Source organism: Melanerpes formicivorus, unplaced genomic scaffold, assembly GCF_026170545.1.
Source record: "Melanerpes formicivorus ecotype bairdi unplaced genomic scaffold, bMelFor1.0.p_v2 SCAF_17, whole genome shotgun sequence".
NCBI lineage: Eukaryota > Metazoa > Chordata > Aves > Piciformes > Picidae > Melanerpes > Melanerpes formicivorus.
The window spans coordinates 13659999-13681676 of record NW_027142369.1 but is presented as its reverse complement, the minus strand read 5'-3'; the positions used below and the strand labels follow the sequence as shown (position 1 = coordinate 13681676).

General features: G+C 43.8%; 1 protein-coding gene across 2 annotated transcripts in view; it reads left to right on the top strand.

The window, feature by feature from the left end:
- Positions 1–21678, top strand: part of TMEM260 (transmembrane protein 260) — a 40510-nt gene that overhangs the window by 15099 nt on the left and 3733 nt on the right. Inside the window, exons 4-15 of one of the 2 annotated variants that reach the window (XM_068149017.1) lie at positions 5986–6163; positions 8750–8863; positions 11013–11192; positions 13765–13805; positions 14156–14239; positions 15107–15224; positions 15392–15564; positions 17375–17546; positions 18573–18721; positions 19608–19784; positions 20365–20418; positions 20837–20927. In XM_068149017.1, the coding sequence (XP_068005118.1) occupies positions 5986–6163; positions 8750–8863; positions 11013–11192; positions 13765–13805; positions 14156–14239; positions 15107–15224; positions 15392–15564; positions 17375–17546; positions 18573–18721; positions 19608–19784; positions 20365–20418; positions 20837–20927 (1531 nt within the window). Of the gene's footprint in view, positions 1–5985; positions 6164–8749; positions 8864–11012; positions 11193–13764; positions 13806–14155; positions 14240–15106; positions 15225–15391; positions 15565–17374; positions 17547–18572; positions 18722–19607; positions 19785–20364; positions 20419–20836; positions 20928–21678 lie in introns of those variants that run through there. The other variant, XM_068149018.1, reaches the window with a different exon arrangement.

Genomic DNA, 21678 nt, shown 5'->3' with positions numbered 1-21678 from the left:
TGTCTAAAGCTTAGTTGTTGAGTCTTCTAAGTCCCATTCTCATTAGCCTACAAAAAAAAGTTTTTATTTTTATAAATCAAACAAGTGAAATCTCTGAAATTAAATTCAAAATGTTAAATTTTTAGTACACTGGTACAAATGTTTTTCTGGACTCCACATGTACAGAATAGAATAGAATTAACCAGGTTGGAAAAGACCTTTGAGATCATCAAGTCCAACATATCATCCAACACTATCAACTAAACCATGGCACCAAGCACCCCATCCAGCCTCTTCCTAAACACCACGAGTGATGGTGACTCCACCACCTCCCTGGGCAGCCCATTCTATGAAGAACTTCTTCCTAACATTCAGCCTAAACCTCCCCTGGTGCAGCTTGAGACTGTATCCTCTTGTTCTGGTGCTAGCTGCCCCGGGGAAGAGACCAACACCCTCCTGGCTACAACCTCGAAATAAAAACTCATGGACCAGATGCACCTTTGCTACTGCAAAGCGAAGTCACAGCATTGGAGAGGTAGAAGTTGGTGGTGATGCACCTGGAGCTTGTGCACGTGTCCAGGGAACCACGAACACCAAGGTCATCGACTGCACGTGCAGGGAGAGACTGAAACTTTACAAAACCCATTAATTCGCTTATTAATGGAGATTTTAAGAAATGCAGGGATTTTTTTCTTATTCCAGTGACTATACAAAAAGACAAGGCTGAGATGTGCTACCTGTAAAGTTTTGGAGGGAATAGTAGGCAGAAATAATCAGCTTATTTCACTAGGTACTGATAGGAGTTCCCAGTGTTTAATACGTCAGCTTCAAACAGAAAACGTCCTGATTATCTTACTTCCTTAGGAATCCAGTGCACCAAAGGTTGCATTTAACAAAAACACTTTAATTGAATTCCAGTTCCCGTCCATATAGAGCTTTGTACCAATAATTTAGTAAGTTGTTGCAAATTATTAAATACAACATGTCTGCCATCGTAACTAAGCTTTGCAGAGAGACCTCGACAGGCTGGACAGAATCCGACAGCACAAGATTTAACACATCCAAGTGCTGGGTTCTGCACACTGGCCACAGCAACCCCATGCAGTGCTACAGGCTGGGGTCAGAGTGGCTGGAGAGCAGCCAGGCAGAGAGGGACTTGGGTGTACTGGTTGATGGTAGGCTGAACATGAGCCTGCAGTGTGCCCAGGTGGCCAAGAAGGCCAATGGCATCCTGGCCTGCATCAGGAACAGTGTGGCCAGCAGGAGCAGGGAGGTCATTCTGCCCCTGTACATTGCACTGGTTAGGCCACACTTTGAGTACTGTGTCCAGTTCTGGGCCCCTCAGTTTAGGAAGGATGTTGACTTGCTGGAACGTGTCCAGAGAAGGGCAACAAAGTTGGTGAGGGGTTTGGAACACAAGCCCTGTGAGGAGAGGCTGAGGGAGCTGGGGTTGCTTAGCCTGGAGAAGAGGAGACTCAGGGGTGACGTTATTGCTCTCTACAACTACCTTAAGGGAGGTTGTAGCCAGGTGGGGGTTGGTCTCTTCTCCCAGGCAGCCAGCACCAGAACAAGAGGACACAGTCTCAGGCTGCGCCAGGGGAGGTTTAGGCTGGGTGTTAGGAAGAAATTCTTCATAGAGAGAGTGATTGTCCATTGGAATGGGCTGCCCGGGGAAGTGGTGGAGTCACCATCATTGGAGGTGTTCAGGAGGAGACTTGACAGGGTGCTTGGTTGCATGGGTTAGTTGATTAGGTGGTGTTGGATGATAGGTTGGACGCGATAATCTTGAAGGTCTCTTCCAACCTGGTCTGGTCTATTCTATTCTATTCAATGAAAACTCTGATTGAATTCTTTATTAAATGCATATAGATGCGACCTGGGCTTATGGCTAACAAAGTTTTGCCAAACTTACAAGAGAGGCTAAATTTTCAATCAAAACCTGTCATTTTTTAAAATGATTGCCCCCAAATGAGAAGCCAAAAAATCTGTAATTGCAAAACAATATTAAAACAATTTCTCTTTCCTGAGGTGTTCCTGCAAGCTCCTAATAAAAACCTGCAGCTAAAATATTACTGGTTAAAGGATGTTTATACTGCCTGCATCCTCAGAGCATTCTTTCACTTGGGTTACACTAACAAGTCTAGAAGGTAGCTTTTATTCAAGCTCAGTGGTTCAGTCCTTCTTGAAATGGGCCTGGTGGTGGCAGTTCTCATAGCCCTGGAAGAAGTTCTGAAGGCTTTTCCATTGTTGTGTTGGCTTCAAATGTTTTCTTCATGAACTGATTTCTGTGTACTGAGGGTGTTGCAGAAGCAGGGTATTACTACTCTGAATGCTTTCTGCTAGGTGACCTAGCCTTATTCTCCAAGAGATAATCCCACCTAGCCCAAGCCCATCATTCCCATTGCTGGTAACAGAATCAGCGAAAAAACTCCCCATCTCCAGCTGTCCTTTCCCAAAGCTACGGTCTTGATGTTCTTCAAGAATACAACACATTTCTGTTTGTTCTTTAGCATCTTGTATACTTGTAGGAGCTTACTGTTCCGTGCATGCAAAGTGCTTTCCCCAGGCAAGCTTAGCAGCCTGGCTTTTCCCACCACTTTTCATGGGAAGCTACAGGCAATGCCAACTTTACCGACTAACAGCTGGACCATGCTTGGTGCTGAATCCTGACCCTGCGCTGCTTGATGAGCAGAGGTGTCCTCTGTCCCACATAGCTGTCTTTAAGCATTGGATTGAAAGCTTTTGCTTAAGCCTTATTTCATAAAACTTAAATCATATGTTTGAGACTTTTTATCAAGAGGACAGGATTGCTTTCATCTTGCTTGAACTCTAATGATACACTCAAGTCTTTCCTGGGAAAGACACGGAGAATTGGTGAATGATTGAAATGTTTGCCTAAAATGCTGCTTTTTCTCCAAAAGATTTACAGGAAGATTGTTTTACCTTTTTTCACCTTATTTCCCTGCAAGAAATTCAAAGAGACTGGTAAAGTTGTTTATAACTAAAAGTTCGTGGTGTTCAAAGGCTTTAGTCAAAACTTGGGGATGTTGTATAGTAGGGTTTGTGTACTGGGGATCTCACATAGAATACATAGAATAAACCAGGTTGGAAGAGACCTTCAAGATCATCGCGTCCAACCCATCAACCAATCCAACCCACCTAAACAACTAACCCATGGCACCAAGCACCCCATCAAGTCTCCTCCTGAATACCTCCAATGATGGTGACTCCACCACCTCCCTGGGCAGCCCATTCCAATGGGCAATCACTCTCTCTGTATAGAACTTCTTCCTAACATCCAGCCTAAACCTCCCCTGGTGCAGCCTGAGACTGTGTCCTCTTGTTCTGGTGCTACCTGCCTGGGAGAAGAGACCAACATCCACCTGTCTGGCTTGTCCTGAGCAGAAATCATCCCTGCAAACTCCATCATATCTTTCATTTCCCTATTTGTGCACCACATCTTAGTGATAGGACAAGAAGAAACAGCCTCAAATTGTCCCAGGGGATGTTTAGGCTAGACATTAAGAAAAATTTCTTCACCAAGAAAGCCCTGGAACAGGCTGCCAGGGCAGTGGTGGTGTCACCATCCCTGGGGGGATTTGCAAGATATGTAAATATGGTGCATAGGGATATGTTTTACTGGTGTCCTGCCAATGCCAGGTTAACATTTGGGCTTGATGATCTTGAAGGTCTCTTCCAGCCAAAATGATTCTATGGTCTTTCCAGTAACAAGAAAGAAGAGAGCATAACCAGAGCCCTTGAGGCTGAGAAATGCCAGACAGGTTGTGTGTGTCCCACCTTCCCCTTGGGGGACATGAACTAGTGGTTGAGCTGGCATGGTAGCAAAACCAATGGAGCAGTATTTATGCCTGTGAAAGCCTTTTCAGCGGACATAGTATGATTTTGGAACATTGTATTAATGAATTGAGTGACAGATCTTGCCTTGCAGTATTTCACACCAAATATGAAATTTTTGACCTGTTGAACTGAGGTTTAGACATTGGAAGCATCCACCATGGTGGCATGCATTAGTGAGCCCAGCAATAGATACTGGTAGTTTGCCTCATTTGCTACAGAAGAGGCTCCACATCACCTTTCCACCTCACCTTTCTTTAAAAGCTTATAGGATACTTTGCAGACACAGATTTGGGTTGAAACAGTCTCACCTGCTTTCAGTTGGGAATCTTCAGACTTTTCTTCATTCCATTGATTTTTCATGACCCCTTCCTACAATCTTCATGATGAAGCTCTGTGTCACCCTGAGCTTGTCTTGCTCTGTCTTCAGACACCTGAGAGATGGTTTCTTTTTCCTTAATGTTAACTGAACTGCTTTGCTTCTTGCCCTCCAGCTACCTCCTGCAGGCGTAGATCTCAAAATGCTTTACAAAGGAGATAAAAACCATTAGTCCTGTTGTGCAGATACCTGGAGCAATACCAGTGGAGTGGCCTGTCCCAGACCATCCAGTATGTCCAATATCGGTGGCAGGAGGAGGAATAGAGACCTTGTGTTCCCAAGTCTGTATCCCAGTCTTTACCTCCCCATGTACACTGCTTCCCATTTTTAATAGATTAAAAATTCCTCTTCTGACTGCACAACTCTCAATTTGGACTTCAGATATCTACACAAATAGGCTGACTGAGCTGAGGTTGTTTTGGAAAGGTGAAAAGGAAGCATAACCAAGGAGAGGAGTCCTTGCTAGAGAGTGCTCTGCCAACAGCTCCTTCATCTCTTTCTCTAGGAACTGTATATTTTGTTTCCTTGGTCTTCATTTATCTCAGAGTTATATGAAGAACCTGATAAACAAGTTCCATGTGGATGTCTGCTCTCCGGTCCCTGATGGGCAAAACAAGCCACCTGAAGAGTTTGGCTGTGCTAGAGGGTATGGCCAGTGCTGAGGAGCAAATCACATGGGTAGCTTGATGAAATAGTTGGATAGCTTGTCATCTTTTTTGGTTTAAACCTGGAAACTTTAGGACTAAATGGAAGTGTGTGTACCTGCGGTGGGATTAGAAAATAGCCACTCTGTGATGGTTTAGTCTCACAGCAGGATGGTGGATTCTTGGAGAGGAGCTTTGATCATAGCCACAGCTGTTGCTGTCTTTGGATAAGGTGTAACTGAGCTGGTTGTGTGCTTTACGTGGCATCTTTTCAGGATGACTTCCTGAAGGGGACATCTTCCGAACAGGCAGAATCAGAGCTGCACCCAGTGCACCTGGGTGGGAAGAGCCACAGTTGCAGAATAGGTGTTTCCTGGGCAAAATCCCACCTCGGCTGCAGCATCTGCCTGAGTTGAGCAGGTGGCTCCATGAGGACTGTGTGCCTCTGGGAATCATAGAGGTGTCCAGCTTTTTGGCTTGCAGCCATCCCAGCAGTGGGTGCTTCACCTGTATCCTCCACTCCTTCCTGCTTGCAAGCACCCATTTTCCCTGCTCTGGACCCTGGTGGGCAGCTCTCCCTGCCAGGACCATGGGTGCTGCAATACTCACCCACTCCTGAGACACTAAACACCTCCCCCCAGGAAAGCTCTGCTAATGCTGTCCATCATGAATATCTCTAATCCACTCTTTATTCAATGCCTTGATGAATTTAAGGCTGCACCCTTGCTGGCATCTCCTCCAGCAGAAAGTATCCCATTAGAGGCGTGACTCCCTGGCTCGGCATACCATGACCCACTGGACCGTTGCTCATCAGGGCTTCTGGACCAAATTCAATACTGGAAGTTTTCATGGTGCTTGTAAGAAGAAGCTGACTCTTTGGTGTTGGGTGGCTGGCAAGGAGACAGGCTGGCTAATGCCTGCACTTCCTCATTGCAATTCAATGCAAAGAAATTATTAGGAAGGTATTAACCATATAATGTTTTGGCAGGGTGCTGGGTGACAGTCATCATTGCTGCTGCTACAGTATGTTTAAAAAGAGGGAAAAAAAATTAAGGAGAAAAAAAAAAGGACAATAAAGTAGGCTCTTTTTTGTTGGAAAAGAAGATTTCATGTTATCTGTGTTTGCAGGCTTTCTGGCTCATATGCTGGAGGAATCCTTGCTGCGGGGGTGTTTTCATTTTCTCGTCTAACATGGCAGTGGTCCATCGTGGCGGAGGTTTTTAGCTTAAACAATCTGTTTGTGGGGCTGCTGATGGCTCTCACCGTGCATTTTGAGGAGGCACCCACTGCAAAAGAGAGATCAAAGGTAAAACATCTGAAGCAAAGTGAATAGTTATTTTATTTTTTCAGTTAGTTATCATGCACCTGTTTAATTTTCTTTTCATTTAGTGCTGACTTCGTTTTGTTTAAATAAAAGTGAAATTTGGGGACTGGGCTCAGCACCTGTGGTGGATGGTGTCCATCCCTGCCCTATCTGGATGTTCAAAAGTGCCAAACATTGATAAACCTGTCCACTTGGCCTATGGGTTGAGTTGGGACTTGTTGGATGGGTTTGGGGTTGGTTTGTTTAGTCCTCACAGGGTGGAAACAGGAAAAACAAAATAATTTTCATATGAATGTTTTAGTACTAAGTTTGGTTTCCTGCATAAAAGGCTCAAACTAGGGTGTGGATGTGCAAATTTGTATTCTCAGAATTGATCTTTTTCCTTGGGGTGAATAGATCTATTTTACAGAAAACTTCAACTAATCATAACTCCAAGTTTCTTTGGGGGAAACAACAAAAAAAAAAACCCAACAACAAATGAAAAACAAAACAGAAGCAACCAAATTTTCAGTTAGTTCTTCTTTTGAAATTAAATGTGCCCCTGAAATAATGGCATTGTTGAATGCAAAGACTTTACATTTCATGCTATATTCTCTACTTTATAAGCAGAATAGGCAGCCAAATGATGTTGTTCCTCAGCAGCCTTGTTCTTTCTACGTCTGTTTGCCTGAACATCTGATCTCTTCTCCTCTCACAGACTTGCCTGCTGTGACTCCTGTAAATTGTGTGAATAAAGGGATTTTTGTCAGGCTAGGCTAGAATTTCAGGAATCTGCAGTGGTAGTTTACTCAGCTTCATGAGTTCTCAAATAACATGTTTTATCAGTGGTTAGCGAGACCTTCTTTCACCATTGGATTTTTTTTTCTGATGAGTGCTGTCCCAAGACCCCTACAATTTGAACTCCATGAAGATGGAGTTGGGCATTTTCCAACCTTGTTTCCTGTGCCCAATTTCCAATGGGATTTTCAGAAGCCTTGAAGGAGCCTGTTTCAATGTTTTTGAGGTGTCTGGCATCCCATGCATTGAAGCCAGGATGCTAACAACAAGCTCACAGCACTTGTCATAAATCAGATGGCCATGCAGATGTCTTCAGGGATTTGCTTGGAGTTCATCAGTATACTTGAAAAGTTACTGAGGTTGTTTCAAAAGTTATGGAAGGTGTTTCCATGGCAAGCCAGCATCCAACTTTGAATGTTGGCTAGTCAGTTAAAAACTAGCAGGTGATCCTATCACCTTATCAAGCCAAGTGTTTGCAACTCACAACCAGTCTCACTAGTGCCCGAAATATGCAGAGGCAATGCTCTGATGATAGCTGAAATTGCTGTCCTCCTTGGGGATGCCTGGAGAGGTGAGGATGGGTTATGTGCCCCTGCCCAACAATGTCTGTGAGACCCTGATGGCTTTTTTTCTACTGAGGGCCTGCTCTAGGGCTTGGTTTCAGGTTCTAACATGGACCAAGAGGCCAGTGGTGATGGAGGAGGAGGCAAATTCAGAGGTGTATGTAGCAATGACCCAAGGTTTCTATATAGAATTGCTCTTATAGCCTTGTCCTGGGCCGATGGTGTTGGCTCAGAGAAAGTATGGGGCAGAAAGAAGTTTATATTAGCATCAACCAGAGTTGGTGACAATAAGGAACCCGTGAATAATCCTCAAGGAGTACCAGAAATGCCTTGCACCAGGCTGCATAGTCTGGGTATGTTACCTGTTTTATCAGAAAACTCTTTCAAAGGTGCTTGAAAATGAGCTTTTAGACTAATGAGGAATATCACATTTAATTCCCTTTGCTTAGGACCTTCACATAGCCCTGAGTTTATCCCTTTCTGCCTGAAGAAGAGTTAAAAATCATTCCTGGTATGTAAATTGAGGTCTCTGTGCAAAATGGCATTATTATGAAGGGGGCCTATGAGAAAGCTAGGGAGGGACTTTTTTCAAGAGCTTGTAGTGATAGGATGAGAGGAATGGATTGAAGCTGGAAGAGGGGAGATCTAGACTGGATATTGGAAAGAAATTCTTTACAGTGAGGGTGGTGAGACACTGGAACAGGTTACCCAGGGAAGTTGTGGATATCCCCTTCCAGGAGGTGTTCAAGGTCAGGTTGGATGGGGCCTTGAGCACCACGGTCTAGTGGGAGGTGTCCCCACCCATGGCAGGGAGGTTGGAAATAGATGATCTTAAAGGTCCTTTCAAACTCAAATAATTCTGTGAATCTGATTTTAAGGTCTGGCTTCTGCAAACTTTGCATCATTTAGAGCTGACTACTGGGCAGTCTCCTGCGTAGCAGAGGTTCAAGAACTGGATCGCATCCCACCATTATCTCTGTGTGTGATTATGACATATATGGAGATGTGCCAGTTGTGCTGGACACTTTTAAAATAGGATTTTCTGTTAAACAAATGAAATCTCCCTGAAAATAATCAAAAGTAGCCTGTGTTTTCTGTGTTACAATGACCAGTGCTGACCCATCTATTTGCCTTTCTCCGGTAAGTGTGGGGCTGCACTGGAGCTCTTTTGCAAACTGTAGAGTAATTGTGAATGTATTGTTTGTTTGTTTGTTTTTTCTCCTTTCAGATCTCTAAACTTGGTGCCTTTTGCTGTGGGCTCAGCTTCTGCAACCAGCACACGATAGTGCTTTATGTTGCTTGTATTGTGCCTTGGGTTCTCTCCAGGCTCTTCAGGAAGAGGGTATGTATTTTCCTGACCTGTATCTCTTGGTTTGGTAAGACAGTGAGTAATTCTTCTTTCAGAGTACTTGAGCCACTTCTCTGTGGATGTACAGCCAGTGGTCTGTCTAAAATAGTTGGTCATGACCCACTGCAGTCCACTGATAATTAAAGCTAAAAACTGCTCAGCGTGTAGGAAATCAGAGCACATTCAATGACCCACCAAATAGGAAATCAGATTAGTGTCTGTTGGTGAGAAGTCACAGGTGTGTGCTCCTTCTGGCTGATGGCACTGGCTTTCTCATGCCATCAACTTAGCTTGGGGGTGAGTTTCTGTATGTTTGTTCCCTGATGTTGGTAGTTGAAGTTGCAGCCTGAATGGGCAGTACAGCAAGAACCATGGAGAGGCTTGTCTTTATGAGGAAGTCCTCTTCAGCATCACCTTGAGATGTACTAAGCTTGGTGGCCTCCAGCTCTGATGCACCCACGATTTTTTAGTCCTATAAGCTCTCGGGTGAAGAACATTCTGCATGTGCCAGCTGGAAAAGACCAAAGGAATGCTGGCCTTTGGTGAAGCAGCGAGCCCCTCATCATGCAGTCAAATATGTCCTTTTCAGCTCCTACCAGAGATCTTACTCTCAAGTTGTCTTTCTTTCCACACCTCTTCATTAAATTCACTCATTTGGTAAGAGGTGAAAACACCTTTTTGCATTCCTGGCATATAAAGATGATGTGCATCCATCTGGATGAGGCTCTTGTATGGCATTCAGGGGCCCTGCAATGCTCTTGTCTTCCACAGGCGGTCATTGCATGAAGCTGGATATACACATGTTGTAGAAATTCCTCTGCATCCCCAAAACAACTGCACATCTCAGTGCTGCAGATGGTCTGGTCACTTTGTAAGTGGCTCTGAGAAGCCTCTATCTACTCCTCCTTTCTCTCTTTTGCCCATCTGGAGGTGACAGTTGGGCAGTTTTTTGCTGAACCAGTCCTGTCTGTATTTGACCACCCTTAACCTAATAAATCTGATGTGATTCTGGGTAATGGCACATGGTATAACTAAGCCTGGAATGAAGCACGTGAGGTGCAGGAGATGAGATGCAGCTTGGACAAGATTGGTCCAAAATCTGTTCAGCATCTCCCACAAACCATTTTCTGACTGTATCTTTCCTTTAACACAATGAAGACTTACTTCTGAAATATATTTGTGTTCCTTAAATAAAGATTTTTTCTTTTTTAAACAAGGAGGTCCAGAGAGACCTTGTGTCATTTCCAGCAAGGACAACCCTGTGCCAGCATAACATTCTTAGTCAGCCTAGTGGTGCTTGCTGCAGAAGACCACTGAATAAGAAGGATATTTGATGGAAAACAGTGCCTTTTTAAGTAAAAAAGAGTCATCTTTCTTCTGAAGGGACTGTGGCCGCCACCATTCCCAAGCTACTGTTTCTGCTCTGCAGATCATCACTCTGAATGGTGCCTCTTCCCTGTAACCCCAAGTGCTTTGATTGACAGGGCAGGGGCTAACGATAAAGCAAGCGTGCAATATTCTAGGGTGGGATTTTCCAAAGCACTTAAAGGAGTTAGGCACAGAAGGCCCTTTGAAAGTCTTGTCTTCCTGACCCCTTAGGCAGTCTTGAAAATCCCACCCCAAAAGTTGGCCTATCCAATTGAGCCAGCACAATCATGATGAAGTACATGGCAAAACTGACTCCTGATGATGGTGATGATGTGTCTAGTTGCACTGGAGCAGCATTTTATTATTTATTTATTTTATTTTGCCAGATGGAATACCAGCCAACTCTTAATCGCTGCAAAGTGGGTTATCTCAGCCTTGCAGTGCTTCAGCCATCTATGCATGTCATGCCATGATTTAAATGTGAAAGATGCAATGAGTATGATACTCATGAGTCCTAGCTAATATTATTTGCTTCACTTAAATTTCACCCTGCCATGCAAAGGAGATCAGTTTGATGCAGTTTCCTAGTAATCCACAAAATCGTGAGGTTTAACATAGCATTTTGTAGGGACTTACTATAAATTGAGAGATCAGCTCTGTGTAAATATATTTGATGTTTGGGGTTTTTTTTTTTTCTCCTTTATCTGTTCTTGAAGTTCCAGCGTGATTAAACTAAAATAAACGTTGTTATGCAATATGACACATTTTGGTGCAGGAATTGTCCCCAGGCCATTTGCTGAAGTTGGGTTTATGCTTCTTGGCTGGTTTGCTGCCTTATCTCTATCTTCCGGCTTCGTCCTACCTCAATCGAGCCCGATGGACATGGGGAGACCAGACGACTTTTCAAGGATTTTTGACCCACTTTCTCAGGGAAGAATATGGGACATTCAATCTGGTAAATAAGGGTCATTTTCTAAATTACTTTCTTTTAACTTATGCAACAGCAGAACCTTTCTATATGTGAGGATTAATGGCTTAGAAATTGGAAAATGTTTTCTTTAAAAAATGATTTCTGATTTTTGACCTTCTGATCTGTCAGGTTATCTGGGAATGAATCACATGGCTGGGAAAGCACAGAAATAATTCTCTTTGCCTTTATAGGGTGAGCACTATCATTTACTGCGAGCTGTACAAGTCTCTCATATTTGTAAGATCCCAAGGAGGATGATGGTGACATTGATTTTGTGGTGTTCCCGTTATAAGACAAATTATTATTTTTTTCCAAGTAATCTGCTTTAAAAGGTCACAAGCAGTTTTCATTGCTAGACCTTTAAAAAAGAGTCTTCTTAACTTACTTCTTACTAATACTGAATTTATATCAATGGTAGATTTGAGGGGTCTCAGAGACCTCTGATTTGAGTTATTGAGAGATCTGTGCTCCTGCTAAGGGAGGGAAGTATTGCATAGAATACTTTTGATTGGAAGAGACCTTTGACATCATCAAGTCAAACTGTTATTCCAGCACTGCCATGTCCCTCAGCACCACATCAACATGTCTTCTAAATTTGTCCAAGGATTGTGACTCCACCACTTCCCTGGGCACCCTGTTGCAGGACTCGATAACTCGTTCAGCAAAGAAATTTCTGCAGCGTTCAACCCAAACCTCTGCCTTGGGTTGCTTGCACAGCATAGGGTTTGCATCTGCTCTGGTCAACCAAGGGAGGCCAGCACTAAGCACTCCTTCAATCCTTCCCGCTTCAGAGTTTTCAGATGGCTGGGAAGTGGCACCACTGGGGGGAAAAAGAGAAAGAGGTGTGGTCTACACATTGTGTCACTCCTTAGAGTCCTGAAGCCCTACATCCTCAGAAATTAAACTCCTACATCCAGCCACAGAACATAGTGACCACTGTTTCTGTTCTGTTACAGCCTTCTTGAAGTGCCTTGGCTGTAGGATGTGCGGCAAAAGACTTGATAATTCCTGTTACTGCCATATACACTTTCCAAAATCCTACAGAGATAAGGTTGAGCCTCAGATAGACTTCTGAGATTTCCCCTGTTGTCCTGTTCCCAGCCATCTCCTGAGAATGTGACTCCATTGGGCAGAGCAATACCAAAGCATGCAAATCCCTTAACTCCTTTCTCCATCAAATGTGATGAATTCAAGTTGATGTTCAGGAGGCTTAGGGATGGACTGCATGTAATCCTACACCACAAATCACATTTAGGATGAACTTGTCTGAAGCAGGAGCAATAAATGCAGCAAAATCCAAGCGTTTGGTCCTGATGCCAGTTGGATTAATGCCAGAGCCCTGTCTGGATGGGACAGGCAGCCCTTGCATCCTATGGCTCTGTTTTAAGAATAGGCAGAGTAAAAAAAACAAAACAAAACAAAACAAAAAAACCCACAACCTAGAGAATTCCACCTATAAGGCAGGCATCAGAAATAGCACCTCCTGTGAGGGATATGTTTTGGGTCAGAAGGATTCAGCTGCCAGCAAGGTGAGGCTTTGGAAGAAGCAGAGAGGTAGCAGTGGTGCTTCAGGAGCTGTGGGCTGGCTCGCCATCCTCTAATGCTTTCATTGGTTAGTTAAATCTTGAATGCAATTAACTGTTCCATTTTTATTGAGATTCAGTATTCCTTTCAGACCTCCTGGGTCTGTTTAGCTTATCTCTTATCTGGTAGCCACCACTTTTCCAACAAAAACCTATGAAGGTAATTTCTTACCTGTACTGAGCCTGTCTTCTTTCCCAGACTTTCCCATGGATTACAAGTCCCTGCAATAAAAATTCTTATGTATCTCATATAAATCTCATACCGCTTTGCCTCGGCCAGGGCAGAGGGGAAAAGGGTGAGCCTGGTAAGCAAGCAGGAATTGAGGCCCATGTGCTCGTCCCAGGCTGTGGGGAGATTTCCTGGAAAATATTTGTGCATATATAGAATGAGAGGAAACATCCTCATGTTGTGCCAGTGGACATTTAGGTTGGATATTAGGAAAAATTTCTTCACCATAAGAGTTGTCAAGCCCTTGAACAGGTTGACCAGGGAAGTGGTGAAGTCACCATCCCTGGACCTATTTAAAGCTGTGTAGATGTGGTGCTGAGACATGTGGTTTAGAGGTGGACTTCACAGTTCTGGGTTAACAGTTGAATTCAATGATCTTTTCCAACCTGAATGATTCAATGACATGGCAGAAATCGTAGCTAAACCTTATGACATGCTTGAGTCACAGGGCAATAGGTTAGTAGCACCTTGAAAAAATACTTACCCAGCTGGTAAACCCTGCACAGAGGCATAATGTAAACCAAGAACAAGGGAGGACAACTTGCAGTGAAAGCTTTAGTAGAAATTGCTGTCTTTTTGTTGTTTAAGCAATTTCTTTATGACCAACTTGGAGTAACACCTGAATGGGGTTTGAGGAGCCCTGTGTTCTTAGGGCTCTGCAGGCAGTAAATGAAAAGACATACTTGTCCCAGTGTTATGACCATTAGAGTGGGTTTCTTATGAATTTTCTTTCTTTTTAATCTAGGCCAAGTCTGAGACAGGATCCAGTATGAAAGAGGTGCTGGTGTGAGTAAAATCTTCACTGTGCCATTTAGTGGGGAGAATCATGTTGCTGCTGCTGTCTTTTTGACCAAAGGTGCTTCTGTCCTGCCTTTACTCAGCTTGGTCTAGAGCTGACACAGGGACAGCAGACCTGTCCATGTTTCTTCCCCATCAAAAGGAAAAATGCTGGACCCCCTACCCAGTGATTTTTCTGTCAAAATCTTGACATATAAACCAAGCTCATTCCCATTTCTGGTAGACTTGATCAGAGCAGAATGGGAATATACGTTGTGTTTATTCCCTGCTTCTCTTGACACTTTGAGTGCAAGGCTGTGATTTGGGAATAACACATCCATGCATACATTTCTCCACAGTTTCCAGCTGGCACAGATGAAGTCGGAGCTCTCCCTTCCTGTCCTTGCCCTGGCACTCACGGCCTGCGTGAGCACAGTGCTGCCGTAAGTTGGAGATTTGTTCCTATGTGCACTTTTTATTGACTGCAGCTTTCTCTGCCTTCTGCTTGCTGGTGCAAAAAATTCATCAATTGGCTGTGGCTACCTGTTAATTAAGAGCAAAATATTCTTGCTCCTGATAACCCTCTGGGTTTGTAGATGGCAGGCTTAAAAATCTTGAAATCCTGATGGTTCTGTGCTTTGAAAACAGAAGTTTCATGTCATGGATTGAGTTGAATCTGCTGCTGTTACTCATACCCTGCTGCAGTCATGGCAGCTTCAGAAATGAAAATGCTAACTGGAGCAAAATACTGTGAGGCTTGAAGTTCAGATTGCAACATGGGAGGCTTCCTGTTCTGATTGCTGCTTCTGGGTTCTGGCTTCTTGAGTGTTGTATCTTTTCTGCAGGAGTGGCAGCAGAATGAGTGGGAGTCAGGTAGCTGCTGGTTTGGGTTTTCTGTTTTATGCTGGGTTTTTCACTGTATTTCCCTGTGCTGCTTCTGCAGATAGGCTAAGCTAAGGTAATCATGCATTGTATTATTAGATTAATTCAATTATTAGCTATGGGAATTATGCATCGTGATTATGATATATTAAACTCTTTTCTCTTTATCTCAACCCTGAGTTTTGCGTGGTTTCCCCTCACTTTTGTCTTGGGAAAATAGGAATAGACAGGTTAACCAGCTGGTTTGGTTTGACCCATTTTGTTCTGGTTTAAACCATTACAATTGCAAAGGCATAGAAAGGCTCAGCAGCTCCTTGTATTTAATACCTTTAGGTTTACAGAGTGGTGGTCATTTGCAAGCACATAGAACCTTAGTCGCCTATTTTATCATGCCACTCAAGAGCTACTTTCTTTGTTTGTTTTAATAGGACAAAGCAGGAGAAATCATCTGTGATCTGGCTCTTTGCTGGAATGCTCTGTCTTTATTCCCTTTTCTTTGCATGGAGAGCAAATTTGGATATTACAAAACCTCTGTTTCTGGGTGTGGTAAGTTGCACTCCAAAAATTGCTCTGGCCTGTGCAATTTTGCAAGAAGCCTTAAAACCACCTAATTGGGAGCAGGAGGCTATCTTGAAGCTGTGTAAGGTGCAGAAATGCAGCTGTATCTCTAGCTGGGGAAACAGAAATAGAGTCTATGGGATTTTGTCTCCTAGGTGGAGCGATTCTGGCTGCAGAGCAGTGCTGTGGTGGCTGTGCTGGCAGGGCTGGGGCTGGCCACACTTATCTCGGTTGGAAGTGCCATGCTGGAGGGCAGTCGAGTTCTGCCATGGCTGGAGTGGCTTTCTGCTCTCACTCTTGTCTCTTCCCAAGTGTGGACAAATTACAGGTAACAATTCCCATGGAAATGTATCTTGATGCAGCCTCTTGGGACTGTGGCACTGCTGTCCAGTCAAGGTGATTCTAGAACCCCGCCACACACACGTCTGCTGGGAGGTTTCTCTTGTTGACTGGAAGTGGAAAAAGCGTTTTTACACATCCCACCTTGGATGGTCACAGCCAGACATACTCCCTTGTTTCATCTCCCTCACTGAGCACCAACTTCAGGCTGTAAATGGAGGTCTCACGTAGGCTGAAGGAAGAAAGCTTTGTAGATACATAAACTTCTAATGAAAGAAACTTGTAAATCTGTGCTTTATTTCCTAAGGCGGTTTGCAGAATTAATTTGACTTGAACAGTCATTTTCTCGTTCCATTGCTTTACATCATCTTTCATTGGGACCTGGTGTTTCTCTTATTTCTTTTTCTTTTTTTTTTGAGTGATATCTGCAGTGTAAGGCTTCCTTATCCCTTAACCAGACCAAAGACTCTGCAGTGGCTTGGAGTAGTAGGAATGCTTAGGTAAAGGTTGACCCACTGGTGAAGTGTAGAACACGCAGAACTTCATAAATCCTTTTTGCACACATCTTTTCTCAAGGCTCATGTCTTGTGCCATGTTATGAAGTGTCCCTTTCTTAAGTCTATACTTGGAGTGTGTGCAACATGTGACTGTGTAACAAAAAGGATTTAATCTCAGGTAATGTAAATCTACATCTACCTGATGCTACAAAAACTTGGCTTTTTAGTGCTTAATCAAAAGATGGGGAGGATTTCAAATGTTTTGCAGACCCATCATTGCACTGGCACTTTAGGCCTTTAGTCTTTAGGTTTAGCCCAAGAAAAAATCAGAGTTACAGTGAAGATGTTCAGTAAGTGTGTATTTTGGCAAAACTGTAGTGACTCGTGTCTCTGGTGCTGGTTTCTGGGGGGACTGAGTCTAAATGCTTCATTGGAATGGGCTGCCTGGGGAGGTGGTGGAGTCACCGTCATTGGAGGTGTTCAGGAGGAGACTTGATGGGGTGCTTGGTGCCATGGTTTAGTTGTTTAGGTGGGTTGGATTGGTTGATGGGTTGGACACGATGATCTTGAAGGTCTCTTCCAACCTGGTTTATTATTCTATTATTATTATTCTATTATTTAGAATAGAATAGAATGGAATAGACCAGACCAGGTTGGAAGAGACTGTCAAGAACATCACGTCCAACCCATTATCCAACACCACCTAATCAACTAAACCATGGCACCAAGCACCCCATCAAGTCTCCTAAACACCCTCAATGATGGTGATTCCACCACCTCCCCGGGCAGCCCATTCCAATGGACAATCACTCTCTCTATGAAGAATTTCTTCCCAACATCCTATCTAACTCTCCCCTGGTGCGGCCTGAGACTGTGTCCTCTTGTTCTGGTGTTACTTGTCTGGGAGAAGAGACCAGCCCCTGCCTGTCTACAGCCTCCCTTCAGGTAGTTGTAGAGAGCAATAAGGTCACCCCTGAGTCTCCTCTTCTCTAGGCTAAGCAACCCCAGCTCCCTCAGCCTCTCCTCACAGGGCTGTGTTCCAGAGCACTCACCAACTTTGTTGCCCTTCTCTGGACATGTTCCAGCAAGTCAACATCTTTCCTAAACTGAGGAGCCCAGAACTGGACACAGTACTCAAGGTTTTCTGTACCTTGGTTTCTCTCTAAGTGGAGATAATGGTTTTCAGAGAGCTCTTGCCAGGGTGGGCTTCCCCTATGGATGCCTGTTGCACAAAATTGTTCTGAGGATAGTCAAAGCATTCAAACGTCAAATTTTAAAATACTGTTTATCTGTTCTCTTAAGCACTTGTGATCAGAGCAACAACTACATTGTTGATAAGTTTGCAAGGAATCTGCTGTCCTCTATGCCAATGGATGCAGTCATCTTGCTAAGAGGAGACTTACCTGGGAATGCTCTTCGTTACCTTCATTATTGTGAGGGGATGAGGCCAGATATCACCTTAGTAGACCAGGAGGTAGGTTCAGAAAGGAATATGAAAAGAGGCAAACAGCAGATTTAAAATTAGGAAGTAAAAGTTGAGTTGTTGCTCTCTGTCCTCAGTGGGGGTCTCTGTCCAAGTAAAACTCATGATTAATTTTTTTTTTAAGGGTTCTGGGTCGTTCTGGGATGAAGCATGGTGTGCAAATCTTATTCAAGCCCAAAAAACCAACAGGGAATCTGTAGCAGGTAGAGAAAAGTGGAAGCCCAAGTTCTTCTGACATAGCAGATATCCAGATGTGCATAGAGATAAAGTTTGCCTTGCTAAGAAAGCTTTGTCCTTGCTGTTTTCTGTGGTAGCCCTGAAATACAGGTGTTGGGGCACCAGCAGGTGTCTGGGAGCTGCCTGGAGGGCAGCAGGGCGGGAGCTGCCTGGAGGGCAGCAGGGCAGTAGCTGCCCCATGGACAATGTGATTGTGACTCCCATAGACTTTATGATCCTCATTCATAAACTCATAAAGGTTGGAAAAGACCTCTAAGACCATCAGAGTCCAACAGTGTATCATTTCAGGGATTCTCTGCATCACCTCTTTTATCTTAGCTCCCTAAAGGTGGTTTTGCAGATTTCTGCCTGTAGCTTTTTACATCAAAATAGAGGTGCTGTGTGTGCCCAGGTGGTGTTTGCACTCTTTCCTTTTTTTCTCCTGAGAAAGAGGAGTAGAAAAGCTCCTCTTACAGAAGGGAGTGCTAATGCTTCCACCACCACAGCAGACTTTGCATCAAAATCCAACACCTGATATTTAACCAAATCAGAGCCCTCTTGGGTCTCTTACCAGCAGTAGGTATTTTGTGTTTCCTTAGATTTTTACCCTCTCATCAGGAAAGGACCCTGTGTCTCTGATCAGAAACTGCTGGTGACCTGCTCTGGTTGTATTGTTCCAGTCTATTGCTGAAAAGAGAGGTGACCTTACTGAGCAAACAGAATCATTCTTCTTGCAGAACCCATTTTCCACAGCTTCTGGATGTGAAATTCTTTTAATTTTGCTCATATTTTTGGTGGTAGATGATGACTTACGAATGGTATTTACCCAAGCTGGCAAAGCATTTACCTGACGTTTATTTTCCTGGGGACCGGTGGAATCCTGTGGAAGGAGTATTACCTGATGGGACACTCACTTTCAATCTTCATCGTTTCCTCAAAGTAAATAAACAGTAAGCACTTCTTTCATATGTAACAGCTTTTATAAAATCTTCAACCTTTGGTTTTTTTTCCCCCTTTCTTGAAATTGTTTATGGAACAGCTTGGTGCTGCATCCAAAAGATCAATTTTCTCTACTGAGTTCCTCCCTGGTGGTGAGATTATTTTTGCAATTAAAGCAAATATCTGTGCAGAAGTAACTCCATCCGGATATAATGTTGCCTGTTGTTGTGAGGGTGATTTGTTTTTTAGGAAGGAAAAATAAGAAGGTGATGGCAGAGAGTATTTACTGATGATTTGTTGTTGATACAATTCATCACCTCAAAAAAAAAAAGGAACATTTCCTGTGTACTCAAAATGATGATGGTTGGAAAGCAGATTGCTGCTGCTTCTCCTTTGTTGTGGCCAACTGATTAGCATAGAATGAATGTATTCCAGGAATAATCATCATACAAAAATAGCTTAGTAAGAGTGGAGAAAGGATTAGATACTCAGATGAATAAGAATAGCATCTGCTTTTAGACTAGGCAGGGTGACCTGGGCGAGTGTGGGTAGGCAGAAGAGCATTGCCAAGTGCTGTCAGGAGGAAACGGGCTTCTCCTACGGCTTCTGGCATGCTTGTGAGGTCCACTGTAGGGGAGAGGATGTGTCTCCTGTGCTGGCTGCACAAGATTGGTGATGCTAGATGGGGCATTCACTTGCTGTTTTGCAGATTGACCCAAAGACATGCCCCCTTTCTGATGTGAAATGGTCTGGACAGGCATCTGTGCCACAGGATATGTGCTGCTTAAGACCTGTTGTCTGCACTGGTGTGGGGGGTGTGGTTTGTTCAGGCAGGTGGGGTAGCCCACGGTCTCTGGCATGGCTTCATGATTGCTCTCTCTGGCTTTTTTTTGGCAGTAAGGAAGTGTTTGTCTGCATAGGTCTTCATGAAGGTGACTCAACCTGGAGAAGGAGCTATTCACTCTGGCCATGGGGTACATGTGAGAAGTTGGTTCCTTCTGATGTTGTGTTTGACCCAGGAGAGTGGACTCATCTCACAAAAAATCTCTATAACTGGACTGAAGACTACAGCAGGTATGAGACAGAGGCCAATCTACTCCTTCCTGCTCATTGTTCTTCTGCCAGCAGCATACCCACATCCATTGCAGTGTTAGAGAAATGAAATGTGAAAAAACGTAGAGAAATGAAACTTGAGCCATAATAATGGTTTGTGTTCTGGGACATACAATAAATCTACATGGGGTATTTTTATTAGCATTAAAAATAGAGATGGTGTTTCTAGTCAAATATTGGGCCCAATTCCTAAAACTTTACCAGGAGTCAAAAAACATTAAGGACTTGGAGTATCTGAAGCTTTAAATCTCATAGACTGAACTGTAATGAATGGTAAAAAGCATCTGTCATGCTGAGGGTAGCTAGGATGCTGTAAAACACCTGATATACCAGAGGGTCCTTCTATGGAGAGAGAGGAATGAAGTTTTATGAAGGAGTGAGGATCAGCTGAATTCCCTCTTCTCAGAGCCACAGGCTTCCTGACAGGTTTTCTTCTGCCTGGGAGGGCTGTAGTTGGCTGGGTTAGAAGAGTTGATTGCGTGGTGAATGAAACACAGCAACATGGGTCTACTCTCTGAATTTTATTCTCATTTTCATTTAGTTTCAAGCCCTCTTCCTGGGAAGCGGTTGCCAATGAGGAGATGTGGCAAGCCAGGTGATGTTCCTTTGCTCCCTCCCAACAGCCAGTGGGTGATGCCAGCTCAGTGGCATGGAAACACACAGCAGAACGAGCAGCTTGATGGTGCATGGCCTTATTGGATCTAAGTGTGCCAAGCTTTAGAAGGAAAAGGTTGGCAGGATGAGATGAAGGGTGCATAGCCACCAACAGATCCTTTGGGAACGTGGTGGTTTTGTTCACCAAAAGGTTCTGTTCAAAGTATCTTGAAGGAGCAGAGGGTAGTTGGAAGTCAGGGTGAAAAAATATGCCATTGAGAGAATTTTGTATTGCTGACAACCAAAATGGAGATGCTGGTGTATGGACCCGTCCATGGACATATTGAAGGTGTGTATCACTATGTGATGTGAGCTGGTCATGTTAAGAAGTTATATGGAAGCTTTTCTTGTTTTCCTAGGATGAAAACAGCTTTCTTTATATTCGACCTTGCAGAAACTGCCAGTGTGACTGCAGAAATGAAATCACAACTTTATACTTTTGCATACACTGTAAGTCAGATATTTAGTTATGAATTATCCCTGCAGTCTCCATCCTTCTTTTTTCCTTTTGAATTTCTGGACTCCATGGAAATATGGTGTCTCCATATAGGTCCTCTAATCTGCATTCACCCTTGTTGATCCAAACTGGGAGCATAGCAGATTGAAAGAGGTTTATTCAGGGATTTTATCTATTCCTACTTGCCCCCTCAGTCACAGAGGATGCCAAAGCTAACCAGTTGACACCCTGCTTTTGCTATAATTATCTTGTCTATGCTGGTCTCCAAACTCCTGCCAGGAGATCACTTGTCCTGAAGTCCCCTTTCTGCATTTGTCCCCTCTACCATTACACAGTCACGCATCCAAGCCAGCAAGTGTAAAAACTGACAGTCTTCTCACTGCAAATGAATTCTGCTGCATCTCACACCCAGAATAGCACCCATAAGCTGATGTAGGTATCTCTGGAAATACTGGAGTGCCTGAGATGCCAGCAGATGTCCAAAATTTAAGTCTGAGAGTAGAGAAGAGTGTTTCATACTTCATCAAAGAGGCAGCAAATAGTTTGCTTTCAACACTTGCCCATTTTGCTCTTATCTTTGTTGTTCTGCAAAGTTCTCAGGTGCATGCCTGCTGTTGTGCTTGTGAATATTCCTACTCCTGTCAATGGACTGCTGAAGTGCTGTGGAGGATATCCTGATCTCCTGAAATACCGAGCAAAAAATCTTAGGAGGCGCAGCAGCTGAATCTCTTTCTTTTCCCCAGG